We start from the raw sequence: 15,382 nt of genomic DNA, 5'->3' as shown, positions 1-15,382 counted from the left end.
TTTATCTTCCTTATGTTTGTTTTCCGTGTGTTGTTATGTTTATTTATTTGTTGTTTGGAAAGCACTTTGGATCTCTGTGTCAAAAAGGTGACATATAAATAAAGCTTTACTTACTTACCTCAAACACACTTGATGTTAACTTGTGAAAATGAGTTGAACTCAGAGGGAGGGAGACTCATTAGAGATGAACTGTACTGTAAAGTGGCCGAGATCCAGCAGGAGGCTGCAGTCAAGTCGTAAAGTTTAACAGCGACCTTCAAAGAATGTACAGGAAGTCACAGAAATGTATGCATCCTGTGAGATCAGCAGACCAGCTCGGATATATAAATACACTTTTATTATTACCAGCCACACAGGATGTGTTTGTTAACAGATTAAACCTTCATTGCACAACATGAGACAGGAAACAGCAAATCACACAGAAAATTAGGTAAACCTCGTGTTTGTTGTCAAAACTAAGAACCAACCAGAGCGCCCCATGTAGGCTGAGTCCTTACCGCAGCGGCGCCGGTTCGATTCCCGACCCAGCACACAGCAGCAGTCCAGATTAAATCCAGATTCACACTTACCTTTTGGTACAGAAGTGTCCCAAACACACATCGCAGCGTTAATCAGGTAATAAACCCGCTGAATGAACATGAAGTGTTGTTACATAAGTTTGTCTTCTGCTTGTCTGCTCTTTATAAGTCCGCTCTGTTTTGGTGTTTTTCACGTCCCTCGTTATATTTTTCTTAATTTTTTCTTTAATGGAGTCGATCTTTCATATTTTCTCCGACCCGCCATGATAACGACGTCACATCATGACCCACCTCTGCCCCCTGGTTGACCTTTAACCTTTATCTAACAATTTAAATCTATCAGGCAAAATCAGTCAGAGCAAATTAGACTGGTCTGTAACAGTCACCTATCTGTGCTGGATACATGCATTGTGAAGCAGTTATAGCAGTTTCTTATGTTACTGGCATTGACTGTATATATAAGGTTACTTGGAATAAACTGGACTGAAAGTTACAATTTCTAATTTACAATTACATTGATGTTTCACACCAGACTGCAATTTGCACAGCTGTATGCTCGTGTTTAAAGGGCATACTTTAAATCACTCACATGTTAGTGCTGCTGCTGTGTGAATTTCCCCTGGGGATAAAAAGTATATCTATCTTTATTTGCTGACAGCATCTTCTATACAGTAGCCAATTGATCATCATAGTATACTGTTAGTATACAAAAATAAACCCGCTTCATACTGACAGAAAATGATGCAGTGTGTGCTACATTGGACTACAATCAAACAGCAACTTTGAAATATCACTAATAATAAAAATAATAAAGTTTACTTATCAAACCCAGCATTACAAAGTGATAAACACAACAGTAAAATACACAGTAATGTATTTTGGCAGAAATGGAATATAACATGAATAACTATGTTTTCATTAATCACCTGAATATAGGAATTGTTCTGTCTTATTTACCCTAGAATCAGCCTTTAATATCTACAAACACTGCAGGTCGCCTTACATGTTGTACCACCATGTTTCTACGGTAGCGCAGTAGGGACAAACCAAACACTGGTTCTAGATAGAGGTGTTCACATTTTTGAGCATTAAACAGCCACTGTAGTTTCTCCTTTGTGGAGGAGGGGAAGCGACGGACTTGGAATTTGCAACTACACATGTAGATAACTAAATCCTACATTCTGTACCTTTAAAAACAATGGTTGAGTTCAAAACTTAGAGCAGTGCAAGAAAACGTACAGAGTACAGTCCAACTTAATAGTAAGAAATAAAATAATCTAAAAATTATAAGAAGGCTGTCGATAAACATATGTTTCCAAGAGGGATTTAAAAGTCTTCAAGAGTCACTGCCAGTATAACTTCACAAAGACATAGCTAAATATATTTGCTAAAATTTTATATTTTAATACTACTAATACTAATACTACTTTTTATTTCCAGTCTTCTTCTGGAGCTGTTTGGCCACTACCCACAGCTTGCAGCTCCTTCATTTCCCTCTTTGCACTGTGGATGAATAGTGTGCATCAACAGCAGAATCAAACATCGACTGTATTTAGTTTGCAGCATACCATCTGGTTTCAGCATACTTCATTTAGTCAGATTCAAGTGTGAGCACACTGTATACTACAAACCTGCTGAAAATGTGTAGATTTCAGGCACTTTGAAGGCCTAATGGCTATGGCGCATACCACATTACTGCAACATCAGTTTTCTGTCAGCAGTGTAAGGATGTTAAACACCTCCTCTGCTGGCCTCACACTGAACTCATGTCCCAAAAACACCAAAGGGAGCAAACTGCCTACTTGCCTGTTTTTACTCAGTCCGTTAAATCTCTGAGTAAACAAAGTTGTAGGCAAGTGATGTGGAGACTCCATACTGACTGGACCTTAACATCATATTCTTTATCATGTTTTATGTCCCACTCTTTATCTTAATATATTTAGTCTAACTGATGAATATTATTCCCAGTCCACATTATTTGCAGTATATTGGTGGATTCCGTGAATTGTTATGTCTTTATACAGATACATTTGTTACAGAGTTACAGGTTTCACCCTAAATCAACTTTGAGGGAATAAAATAATTTGAGGGAAAATACATTTTGTTTTGTTTTTTAATAACCTTTCCTAATATTCTCACTGAACCACTAATGCTTATACTGATATAATGTTGTTAGTGTTAATGGGGGCAGTGTGTGTCTGTCTCCAGTGTGTTGACTCAGGGGTGGAAATGGCTGGTATGTTGCCATCAATTTTATCAGTAACGTCATCATCATTCATCAGTTATGAGAACGTAGGGTTGCGAGCACATGACAAACAAGGACAGGAGGGAAACAAACAAATAAGTGTTTTACAGTAACTTACTGAACCTAGTGGACATAGAACGTGGCATGGAAAGACTCACGTAAAGTACCTAAAATTTGAACTTGGGGTAAATGTACTTAGTTACATTCAACCACTGCTAAAAGCCCAGTATGTAGCTGTAGTTTGACTCCTGAGGCTTACGTGTGTTTTGGTGATAAACAAGTTCAGAGACTATACACTTTTATCGTTCTGTAGGTGCACTGACCATCCATATAATCTGTCTACTGTACTGTGTCCATCTATCTGAAAATCCATCTGTCCATTCAACCATCTGCCAATGTGCATCAGATCATCCGTCCATCTCCACTTCCATTATATAATCCATCTGCAATGGCCTTCAACCCACTTACACTTCACATGCATCCATCCACAGTCTGCAGGATAACACTTCCAGCATATAGAATTAGAAAATACAGCGGTAAATGATTCATATTTAGTTGTACAGGCACTCTGAAAACATACTTACTGTCTGATGTGCATGTAAAGAAAACACACACAAGTCGCACATTCTTAAAGTATATTCCTTCAGGGAGAATATAGGCTAATCTAATTTAGTGGAAATGAGTTATTCCTCATTCCAGGCCATTTTTAAAATAAGATTAAATCAAAAAGACACATGCTAACAGATTAGTCAGTGGGTCCTGTTGTAACTCCTCTGAACAAAAGCAGCAGTGAGGGTTCAGTCACAGTGGATGAGTAATGGGAGGAAACAGGGATGTCTGCCGTTGAAACAAGTCGTCGGGAGCTATTTCAGGCCTGGAGTTGTTTAACAAAGAGCCCTTATTTTGTTCAAATGGACCATTTATAAAAACAATGGTCGGGGTCTGGAGCCTCAGTTGGGAAAGTGAAGGGCTAAAAGTGCTCGTAAATGTCAAATAGGCCACCTGAAGAATGGCCCAGGGTGCAAACTGCTAATATTATTCCAACTATTATTGTCCTGGATCTGACAGAGGAAGTGTTGGACTGTGCAAAGGCTGACGGGTAGAGATATTTGTTGAAGCTGAACTAGATTTTTATGTGAAATATATCTATTTATTATGGCATAAATCAAAAGTGGAGCTGCAGCAAAGGCCATCTTTCACCAACCAGCTGCAGATTTGATCATATTCAAAAACGCATTGTTGGTTTTTGAGATACAGACATTGAGTATTTCCACTTTATGGTATGATAGGCCACAGTACTTCATATTTCTACTCCATCTCAGAAGTAGATATTGTACTTTCTGATCATATAAAGTAGGTAAAATGTTTTCTATCTAGCATTAAACACAAACTACAACTGAGGCTGATGGGAATGTCAAATTAGTTTTACAAAGTATTAAACAAATTAAAATGTTAACCTGATGATAGGGCCACAAGAAAAGAGTAACCCAAAGAGTCTGAGGGGAACATGAATGTCTGAACCAAATGTCATGACAGACAATTTTATTATGTTTATTTTATTTTTTGAGGAATGATTGCTGTTTCTTTGGAGATGTAACATAGCCACTTTTTAGGGCTCAGTTTAAATGTTTGCTCTAACTGTTCTAGAGTTCACCTGCTCACAGACCAGCTGAACGTTTTTTTGACGTAGTTTCCTTGAGTTCAGGAGAAAGGAGGAGTAACAGGAGTAAAAGAATATCAGTGTTGCAGTTCGCAGAGGAGACTAAAGGGAATGAGAAGATCTGGTCATTTTTGTTCTTCTCAGGTATTTTCTATTATAAAATAAATGTATAAATTCCTAAGTTTGTCTTGCTTGCCATGTATGACCAACTCCCCCTTGCTATCACATTGAAACCATGCGCTGATATGATATATGAAGCTTCTTATCTCCTGTGGAGACATATGTACTTATTTTGGACCATTAGTGGTGTTTTGTCTTTTCTCAGCCAGAGCAGCTGCTCCATCACTCTGAAGCAGACTTTCAGTCCTGTTGTATAATCCCCAAAACTGAAGCTTCAACACCACTTTCACACCAGACACCATTCAATGGAGTTCACCACCATTCTTTACCAATGAGAAACAAGTAAACAGTGTGCACAAGGCATGATGGGTAAGATGGTGACACAAAGCAGACCCACTAAACAATGAGAAAAGGAATAGTTAAGAAACAGGTTTATTCTCTTTTCCTGCTGAGACTGACATCAGATCAGTACCATTCTCACTCTGTACAGTAAATATGAAGCTACAGCCAGCAGCTAGGTAGCTTAGCATAAACACAGGGTGGATCCAGCTAGCATGGCTTTGTCTTTAGATAACAAAATCCATGTGCTTGACTGTTTCCTTGTCAGAACTAGTTAACCATCGGAGACCAGTTACCAATCAAATTACCTTTGACACTCATTTTTAGATATTATATTCATTTTTTGATTCATTTTCAGCATACATATGTGAAAGTAATCAATCTTTTCATTTAACTTTTGGCAATAAAAACAAATAAGCTAAACTATACCTTTAAGCATGGAGCTGTAACCATGATGTGATAAAGACTGGAAGCAGTGGGAAACAGTTAAGAAACAACTGTCCAAAGCTCACTAATTAAAACCTTGTACTTGTTTTAGTACAAAGACTATTTAGGAGGCTTTAGGGAAAAGTTAGGCACTGGAATGATTTCTTGACAAAACTGTTTATCCATCTGCCAAACTTGCCAGATTCAGTCTGTGAGAACAGGTTCTGATGGTTCCTTCGCTGTGACGAATGTGCGGCACGTAACTCCCCCTAAAACCACAACCTCTTGTTTTTACATTTCTGTTTGTATACTGATTAAACAAATGTGATACAGCAGGTAATTGCAATTAGTGGGTTGTCTGTTGCTCTATTAGGTGCTAAAATCAAGTCTTTACCAATTGAATTGAATTAACAGTTTTTGCCATGACCTCTTTGGGGAGTTTTTTTCTTTATATGTTGCCTTTCTATCCTCTGCAGGAACAAAACTCTTCATCTTTCAATATATGATGAATATGAACACATTCCTGGCAGGAGAAATCATTTTGTCTAAGCGCGTTAGTAATGTTAAAAAATTCTATTTCTGCCCTATAAAAGGTAAAAAGCCGCTTAAAGGGAGTGAAACTGAGAAAAATTGCTTCAGATATTTTTAATGAGCAGCCAAATGACTTGACAGATGATAGTAGAAAATGCAGTGATTTACTGATTCTGTGAAGTTTTTCCTCTTCTGACCGAACACAAGCTGACAAAAACTGACTCATTTTAATTTTACTGACAGTTTAATTATTGCATTTCTTTTGTTTTGTAAGGTACTTGTTAACATAAGAACACTGCTAGTAGGTCAGTCTGCGGGGGAGTCCCTGCTCTGTAATGTGGAAACAATCCCCTCACAGCTCTCCGTTAGCGCAGTCCTGCATGGTCAGCATCCTGGTGGGACTGAAGCCGCTGTACTTTCCATCCAGGCTCGGGTACTCCTCCCTGATTCTCCACACGCAGCAGCTGGGGATGGCAGGGTGGGTGTCGTTAGGTGGGACCCCAAACCTCCAACTGATGTACTGTCTGTAGGCGCAGTGGCGCAGGGCGGTGGTCCGGCCTCGCTCAGCAGGTGAAGACAGAGGGTCCTGGTACAGAAGGACGGCCTCCAGCAGGGAGCGACACAATACAAGCTGCTCAAAGAGAGGAGATGAGGTGATGCAGGTGCCGTCGCTCTGCCGACAGCACAGCTCCTCCTGACGGAGCGGCGAGGGAGCGCAGCAGTCGCACTTACACCAGGCTGGACGACGGGGTTTGGGGTTCGGGTCGGGTTTACGGTCAAGGGGGGGCTGAGCGCCGTGATCCAAGCCGACACCCGGCTGTAGCAGAGAGAGAACGGCTCTCAGGTGTCCTGTGTCCTCCTGTCAGAACAATATATCAGTCAGATCAATGAGAGGATTCAGGCTGTAATTACCTAATAAACCTAGAGTTGCTTAGATCCTGAAAGTTTAAATTAGTTTGAAGCGAATATCGTGGAGCAACATATATTTTAGGTCTTAATTTCACTGTATGTCATTAGTAAAAAGAGACCATTTCTACATGTCCTTTCTCTGGATCCATCCTCCCTGCAGCAGGTTTACCTTACGTGGCTGAACAGTTGTTGGCTTCATGTCTTGTAAACTTTTCTTCTGTGATTTCTTCACCAGTCGAATGTTGTTCTCATCAACGTAGGACACACAGAGGATGCACTGCAACACACAGTCACACCACACGGGAAGATATTCAGAACGATCATAAACTAGCGGATTACAGAGATTTGAATACGTATTAATAACTGTTTGTTTGACAGTGGGTTTACAGCCACAGTGCATCCAACATTACATCATCAGTCATATCAAACCATACATCACCTTCTGCTTGTCTTGGACTGACTCCACTTTCTTTTCGGAGTATTTTTTTCCAACCTCTGCAGAATAACAGCTGGTTCCAATCAGCCAGTCGATCAATATGGTTGTCTGCAGGGAAACACACACAGAGTTTTACCAGCAGTCAACTTTGGTGAGCTTGCTGCTCGGCATTGTTGGATTTTGCTCAAGCAGCATCAACCACTGCTGACTGAAGTATCTTGAGCTGCAGCTACAGCCACTAGATGCTGCCTCCGAGGAAACCCCAATTTTTCTGTCAAAGAAAAGCTGTTGGGGTTTTTTTCACAGAAAGCCAGGCTTTCATCACTTTCTCTAGTGCTTGTATGGGGTTGATATTGAAAACAATTTAGTATATAAAATATTAAGACTACCCTCCTTCCACTGGGGTTGGAAGTAGGTCAGGCGGTAAAATTTAAACCCTAAATTCTCACATTAAAAAGAGAGAGAACTCGCAGAAAAGAGAGAGAGACGAGAAGAGAGAGAAAGAGAGCAGAGAGACAGAGAAGAGAGAGAGAGAGAGAGGGGTTGCTAAGGATTTACTGTTACTGTGAATTTCTCAATAATAGATCTGCGTCATACATGCATCTGCTGTGCTAAAGCGACACAGACAGTAGTGAGAAGTGAAGTCAAACTCCAGACTGAAAAACATCCCTGTATGAAACCACTGACACTTCATCCATGATTTCACTCTTATGACTCACCACTGTATGGCAGTGGAGGAAGAGTGGTCAGACCTTTTACTTAAGTGAAAGTACTCCTTTGCACGTAAACGTCCTGCACTGAAAATGTTTACTTGAGTTAAAGAACTTACCAGTTTGGTATCATCAGGAACAGGCACTTAGAGTATTAAAAGTAAAAGTACTCATTGTACTGTGTGACTGTTACATATGATATCATTAGATTGTTATTACTTTTGCATTAATGTAAAAGCAAGATTTCACTGTTGTAGTTGGTTGAGGTGGAGCTCCATTTGAACCATCATTATTATCATTAATTGCATTATGGATTAATCGACTGATTGTTTATTGCATACATTATGTTTACATCTAGATTCTGTTTGCTGTCTGTTTACTTTTGTGGCTAACAAGGTTTTTGCATCTGCTTGTAATGCTTATTGAGGTGAGATTATCTTTTACAAGCCTCTAGGGTTTTTTTTAATTCTGCTGTAGTGTTTTATTGTTAAATCAAATAAATAAAAATAATTTTCTCCATTAATCAATTGTTTAGTTTGTAAAAATTTTGAAAAGATTGAGAAATGCTGTAACAAACATTTAGTTAAACATGCAGTATATAACTTATGCCACTAGGGTCTCTCACGTCACAACAATAACAAAAGACAGTTTGAATATGTAGTGAAGTAGCGTGGAGTTTTTGTCTTCGTAGTTAAACAACCACCATTGTTGATGAAAATCTATCTGACGTGATTCAGGTAGAAATTGCTCACAAACGAGGTCATATTGAATTCTTGTTCATGTTATGTTGAGTCACATTTGCCGACTTCCTCTCTGACTTCCTCCATCTCTGATGTAGCCCGTTTCCCCAGAAGTTATAGTAACTAGAGGGGGAAAGGGGCATATGAGGCCACTGACATGCTGCCAAATGAACCTTGAATAAATTATTAAGATTAAGATTATAAATATAAATCAAAACTATAAATTAAGATTTCTCTGCGTTTCAACATTGTTGGAAACATTGGGAATAATGTAAGTACACACCTCAATAAAATCTATAACATATAGTAGGTCTAATCGTTTTTCGTTTTTAATGCAGGAATGTTACATATACCCTTAAGTACAATAATTTACACTCCACCATGGCAGTATGGAGACCATTATGCATCACAGCCTCAATCTCTACTCTTATAGTTTTTATTTTACAGACTGAGCTTATTCAGCTCTTTCTGGTGAGTCTGCAGTGAATTTCATTCAGGTTGTCCAGATGCAGCAGCCATTTAAAGTCCCACTCTGGACTCTAACACTGATCGCCACTGTGTTCAGTACTAACGGAGGATAAAAGCATGAATGGACACTTGTATGACAGCAGCTAACACAGTGTGGTCTCTCACCAGAGCGTAGTACGACAGCGTTGATCCGATATAGATGATGAGCTGAATGAAGCTGAACCTTCCCGCCTGGAAAACAGACCAAACTGTCACTGGATTGTTTTTATTTTACATATTCTCCTCCACAGTTAGAGCCAGCTTTATAGAAATACTGTGCAAAGAGGGCATGGGCACAGAGAGTTTATGATAAAGGATGTTTTGCATCAGTAAGCAGTTATTTTATTAATCAGATATGGCATCTTTGATAATTTCCTCTCAACCACAACAAATAATAGATGCCTAAACTAGGTAATATACATTTTGCCATTTAACAAAGGCCTAATAAAAATTCAAAACGGGTTTAGATTTTAGGTTTGAAGATATTTAGTCTAAAAAAATATATGAAAAGATCAAAACCCTGAAAGTAAAAGAGAATAAAATGGGGAAAAAGCAAACAAACCCACCTGTCCAAACACCATGACATCAAATCTGATCCCGAATGCTTTGTACAGCGTTCGCTCCTCCACACCGTTCACTGTGTTGTACTTTGCATACCTGATCAGAAGACAGTCGATATGATCGATGATAAAAATACTTGAAACACTTACAGAAGAGCCTTTAACATTATGCAGCTTTATTTACAACAACAAATGTGTCTGTTTTTACTGCAGCATGTCCTGTGAGAACAACGTATCTCTACATGAGCTCAGAAAAACTGCTGTTTTCAGCTTTGTTACACTAAGCCAATCCAACAAAAGGATTTTTAAACAGTTTATTCAGTTTAAGAAGTAGGCCCATTAAGGAACATTTAATCCTTCAGTTAATCAGAAACATTTCAAATTCAAAATCACATTTGGAAATATGTGGTTTTCACTGGACAAGAATTGTATGAACAATAGCAATCTGAAAAGTAACTAGTAACTGAGGCTGTCAGTAAAAAGTACAATATTTCCTCCTGTGATATAGTACAATAGAAGTATAAAGTTGCATGAAATAGAAATACTCGAGTAAAGTAGTACATCAAAGTACAGCACTTTTGTGACAAACCACAACCACAGAACAAACTAAACAAACTGGTTTATTATTGAATTTTCACTTTCTCTTCATGGTCTCAATGTTTCCAACCGACAGAAATATAACTGGTGAAACACTGAAACCTTAATTGTTTTTATGTAAATTCATGGACATACAAACAGCAAAATGTCTGGACTTTCACACTAGCAGCACAAACTGTTGGCTTTTGAAAACCTCAGTCTAAACATAACCAAAGCTCCTATAATGGTATCCGAATATGGTAAACTTGACCTCTGACCTTTGCTCACCTGAAGTTGAGGCCGGGGTAGAGCGTCTTGTTGCTCTCTTTCTCATCCAGCCGTCTGAAGGAGTATTTAGGCTTGCAGCGTTGCATGAGCCGGTCCAGATTGCAGTCCCAGTTGATCAGGATGCCGATGACGCCCCCCTGTGGTCAACACAAGAACTGGATGAACCACTAAACATCACTGACCACGAAGAGAGTCAGTTAGCTGGAAAACCTTCACTTGGCACAGGTCAGACTGACGAAAATTAATTCTACTCTCTCTGTGAGAAAATGTTTAAATTGTGAAACTTAAGTTTGTGATTCTTTTGCCTTTTCTCTTTTTATTTAGAAATATGTAAAAGTGTGTGTTGAGAAAAGAAAGATAGTAGCTGCACTGAAATCAAGACAAATGCAACCTGAAGTTGATTTTCACTGGAAGGATTATAAGATCTATCAATGTTATAAACACAGATAAATACATACGTTTTTCACTTGTTTCAAGAAAATAAATCAGCTAATTAATAATAATAAATATCGAAACAAAAAGGAGGAATTCTTCTTGAAAAAAGCTCAAAGATTTATTTGGCACAAATTTACTGAAGTTCCACTTTCATCCACCCAAACTGAAGAAAGTTTGTGGCAACACTTCCTTTTTTGGCTGTTTCATTTCAACTTTACTTGATCTCTTGCTGAGGAAAAAGTGGCTCACTAAGAGAAAACCCAAAAAAAGATTGTGTGGGTGTAACACGTTGGTCTCACAATGTTCCTGCATCCTGAGTTTTCAGCAGTAAAGTTGGTCACTAAACTGTTACCATAACTGACTGAGATGGTGGACAGTAGCACATAAAGACCAATTAAGAACAATTAACTTGGCTTTCACAGCAGAAGCATATCAGCATGAACCCACCTCTACTGCCATTTCAGAGAACTTTTCTCCGGCCTCTCGAACAACGTCTCCCAGTCTGAAGATGGGACACAGCAAGTCCCTTCCTCTCTGACAGCTCCTCAGGTAGGCGTCGTTCATCTCTGGGAGGATGTTCCTTCTGCAAAATAAAAATAAGACTTGAATATTCACAGAAAGTCAGTTTCTCTCCCACTGAAGGGAAGTCTTCAATCTTTGTGTCTGCTGCAAAGCCTTTAGAAATGTCATCAGTCGGTTTCCAGCTGAGAGTTTTAGTCTCCTACAATGTTCTAATGTTTTATTGGCTCTTTTTATTTAATAAAAATAAAATAATGCAGGGAAATAGCTGAGGGCAAAATATTTAGCTCATTTTCACCATGACTGAATGCAAATGTGATATGATAAAGTGAGGCAGTAATTAAAACCACAAAGAGAGGAAAATACTACTTCATTGAGATGTGAAACTTGTTGCTGTACAAACACAGAGGTGTGTAGCGCCTCTGTAGCATCAGTCTTAAAGCTTTCTCACCGGATGAAGTTGAACGCAGGGAACCTGATGTTGTTTTTGATGAGGACTGTGAAGTTCTCGGCTGCTGCCAGCAGAGCAGGCCTGGAAAATTCATACTATTATACACTGCTCTCTATAATACAGTACATTTTAATAACAGAAACACAGATGCACTATATCACCATCTGATATTGATGTTTAAAAGACATTATTCCATTTCAGAAACTTAGTTATAATGTGCAATGTGACCCAGGATTCTTCTGTCAAACACAGTTGTCACTTTGGCATTAAAGAGCATTATGAATGTGAACTTCTATTACATTATGTCCATAATTTATAATAATACTTTATAAACCTTGTAATTTATAAAGAGTTATATAAAGCCTTATAAATGCAGTGAAATGTCTTATGAATGTGCTTCAAATGCATTATAGACATGACCTTCATAGAAAGTGCTATCCTAAATACTAGTGTGAGTGTTTACAGTGGAAAAGTAACAAAATAACATATACTTTAAACAGTCTATATGAATACTAAAGAGCAGGGATGTGAATGGGCAATGCAAAATAAATGGATGAGCCACTTACAGCAAAAAAATACCACTGATTGAGGGTGGAATCGGGGGGACATTTAAGGTTTTATCCTAAGAGGAAATAACACAGTTGCTGTCATCGTTTTATTTTTATTTTTTTTAAGCATTTCTGCAAATGTTTCATTTCCATCCACAATCAGTTTGATTTCTTGTGTTCTGCAAAAATAGTATATTATGATGTTTAGTACATAAACGCATTAAACTTCAAAGTATACTATGAAATATACTATGAAATATACTCACATTAAGTGTACAGTTAGTAGGTAAAACACAGTTTAGGTCTACAGCCACCCTGGCAGCGCTTTGACTGCAAGCGGTCTGCTGAAGCTCTTTACACACCGGAAAACAAAACAGATGGATTACAAATAAAGGGAAAACTGTGGTTGCTATTCTTACCACTGGTGGAGCAGAATTTGGTAAATCTGGAGCCAGAACAGTCCAATTCTGGCTCCAGAAAAAAAGGTGATGTTGCTACCTAACTCAACATGGGTTTCTGAGCTCAACACTGTCAGACCTCAATTCAATCCGTTCACAAAAGGCTCAACCTTCACCAGGATACGCTGTTTGGCTCAGTTGTAGTTCTGCATACCAGCAAGCAGCTACAATCAATATTTTTATAATAAAGTATCAATAACCGTGTGAAAGGGCTTGTTATTCTGAATTTGCTGTTTTCAGCAAAAAGGTCTAAAAACCCACTGTACACTACCTGCTCAGCTCCAAACAGCAGACAGACACAGTTCGAGACTAGCTGCTCGCAGTGGAGCACTGATCAGCTGAAGAGCCACATATTTCCCCAAGAGTTGACAAAACTTAAAGCCAATTAGGAGTGGATATTGGAATCACATTTATCAGGTTGCCAGAAACTCACAATTAATGATAATGTTGCTTCGGATGAGTGAATAAGCAACTGTTTGTTAACACGTTCCCAATATCAGTTTGAAGAGTGATGATAAGTGTTTCCGTTGCCCCGAAGAGATTGAAGGTTGTACATTTTGATCTGGTCTTGGTGTCACAAAATCTCAGAGGATCAAGAAAAGTTCAAATCCTGAAGAGTTTACCTCGTAGGGGTCGTCTTGGTTTCAATTGGACACCACGCAGAAACCTCACAGGTCTTCTTCAACACACCAAACTTCACACATAATCCTGTCTGAATCCCTGCAGAAGGAGAACAAACGTTGCTGAATCTAAACCTCTACACATTCTGTCATAACAGAGTTTGAGAAGTAACAGGTTTGATTTCTGCAGCAGCTGATGAAGCGCCAACAGTGGCACCCAAAGCTTTCATTTAGCAGAAAGCTGAGAGCTACTGTACAGCTGGCTGAAGCTACTGCAACACATTAATGATAAATTCCTCTGCTTCTTGTGGAAACAGGTGTCAACTGTTGTAAGCCACTTAGGACACGGAAAGTATTGCTATGACAGCAGAGAAGTGAGATAACAGATCCTCCTATTCAAAACAACGCCATTTAAAATCCATCCACAACTGAGCCTCTGGCCTCTACAAGTCTAAAGTTTCCACAGCTAACTATTGGATCACCACTACAGCTAAAATAAACCAGGAAGGCTTTCAGACTGAGGTCGAGGGTGAAGTCTGGTTACTGACCTGCTGCCTGTATCATGGAATTACAGTGCATGAAAACGTATTCTCCAATTCCCTGTGTAACCTGGTTTCCTGCATGTAAATGTAGTGAAGGAGAAGTTACTGTACCATGACTCTGCTGATGCCAGGCTCCTTTCTCACAGTCCTGATCAGTACGACAATATCTGCCTTTAAGGGGAACCTGGAATATAAACATTGCTGCAAAATAAGAAAGGTCTGCTAACTTTTCATTTTAATCATCATGCCATTAGCAGCACTGTTATATACTGTCAGATTAAACTACTTAAAATGTGGTGAGTAATAATGATGAAAGAGCACCTCTGCGCATTTTCCCTGCTTCTGATTCCTTGTCACAATGACATTGGTCACCACAAAGAAGGAGTTTTTGACCTACAAAAAAAAAAGACTTAAAATTCTCCTTTTTGTCAATCACCCAATACCCTGAGGACTGAGGACCCTGAAGGTCCTACCTGTGAGGGCCCGCTGTAGTCCATCTCATCCCAGACCACGTCCCCGACCCCCGGCAGGTGGGTCTGAGCTACACCCTTCACCTTGGTGGTGACAGAGCTCACCACCAGATCAAACTCCTGGTACTTCCTGTTCCACAGCATCATTAGGCTACAACATAAAAAAAAATATAAACTGTTTAATGCAAATGTCACAGATTTTGCACATTAAAGTGAGTTTGCTTGTATTACAGGGGAACTACAACCTGTAAGAGTTGTGTAATGTCTTCTGCAAAGTCTGAGAAAATACCCTGAAGACTTCACCTGCACAACAAATCTTCAGAGTAAGTAAGCTTCAGAGACATGGGCATTTACTGGGCAGGGAGGGTCTGATGAAAGAGGCATTATGGGATATGTAGGATTCATTTTTTTTGTTTTTGTTTTTTATAGTAGTTTTACCCATATTAGGCACAAAAAGTCAGGTTCATGGCTTCTTTGAACTATTGTTGTTATAAATTAATCTGCACACAACTCTCTCAATCAATTAATCAATCAATCAATGGTCTATCTATAAAAGATAAATATATATATTCTGTGTTATACACATAGGGAGCGTTCAGCTCTATTCAAACACTTCCATCAAACAGCCTTATTCATCATCAGTTGAATATTAATGTTTCTGTTTTGCTCTGGGAGAATACGGCAGCCGGTAGTTTAACGGGACTGACAGCGGTGAAAAATTAGGAAGTACCCGCAGAGAGCGCAGCTGCTGCCCGAACACACACACACACACAC

The 15,382-nt window shown here is 39.0% G+C and overlaps 1 protein-coding gene across 1 annotated transcript in view; it reads right to left on the bottom strand.

Moving 5' to 3' along the window:
• Window positions 1-4,967: 4,967 nt before the first annotated feature.
• The window catches only part of p2rx7 (purinergic receptor P2X, ligand-gated ion channel, 7), a 10,720-nt gene continuing 305 nt past the window's right edge, over window positions 4,968-15,382 (bottom strand). Inside the window, exons 2-13 of the mRNA XM_035658998.1 lie at window positions 14,612-14,759; window positions 14,460-14,531; window positions 14,250-14,322; window positions 13,600-13,696; window positions 11,971-12,051; window positions 11,448-11,583; window positions 10,566-10,702; window positions 9,708-9,798; window positions 9,268-9,333; window positions 7,188-7,292; window positions 6,918-7,025; window positions 4,968-6,698 (exon numbers count right to left, since the gene is read on the bottom strand). Coding sequence (XP_035514891.1) covers window positions 6,192-6,698; window positions 6,918-7,025; window positions 7,188-7,292; window positions 9,268-9,333; window positions 9,708-9,798; window positions 10,566-10,702; window positions 11,448-11,583; window positions 11,971-12,051; window positions 13,600-13,696; window positions 14,250-14,322; window positions 14,460-14,531; window positions 14,612-14,759 — 1,621 coding nt within the window. The 3' untranslated portion in view covers window positions 4,968-6,191. The remainder of the gene's footprint in view (window positions 6,699-6,917; window positions 7,026-7,187; window positions 7,293-9,267; window positions 9,334-9,707; window positions 9,799-10,565; window positions 10,703-11,447; window positions 11,584-11,970; window positions 12,052-13,599; window positions 13,697-14,249; window positions 14,323-14,459; window positions 14,532-14,611; window positions 14,760-15,382) is intronic.

Source organism: Morone saxatilis, unplaced genomic scaffold (genome assembly GCF_004916995.1).
Source record: "Morone saxatilis isolate NCDOM2014 unplaced genomic scaffold, NCSU_SB_2.0 Contig16, whole genome shotgun sequence".
In the NCBI taxonomy this organism is placed as follows: domain Eukaryota; kingdom Metazoa; phylum Chordata; class Actinopteri; family Moronidae; genus Morone; species Morone saxatilis.
Note: the sequence above shows the minus strand (reverse complement) of the source record. Positions and strands in the feature narration are given on the sequence as shown.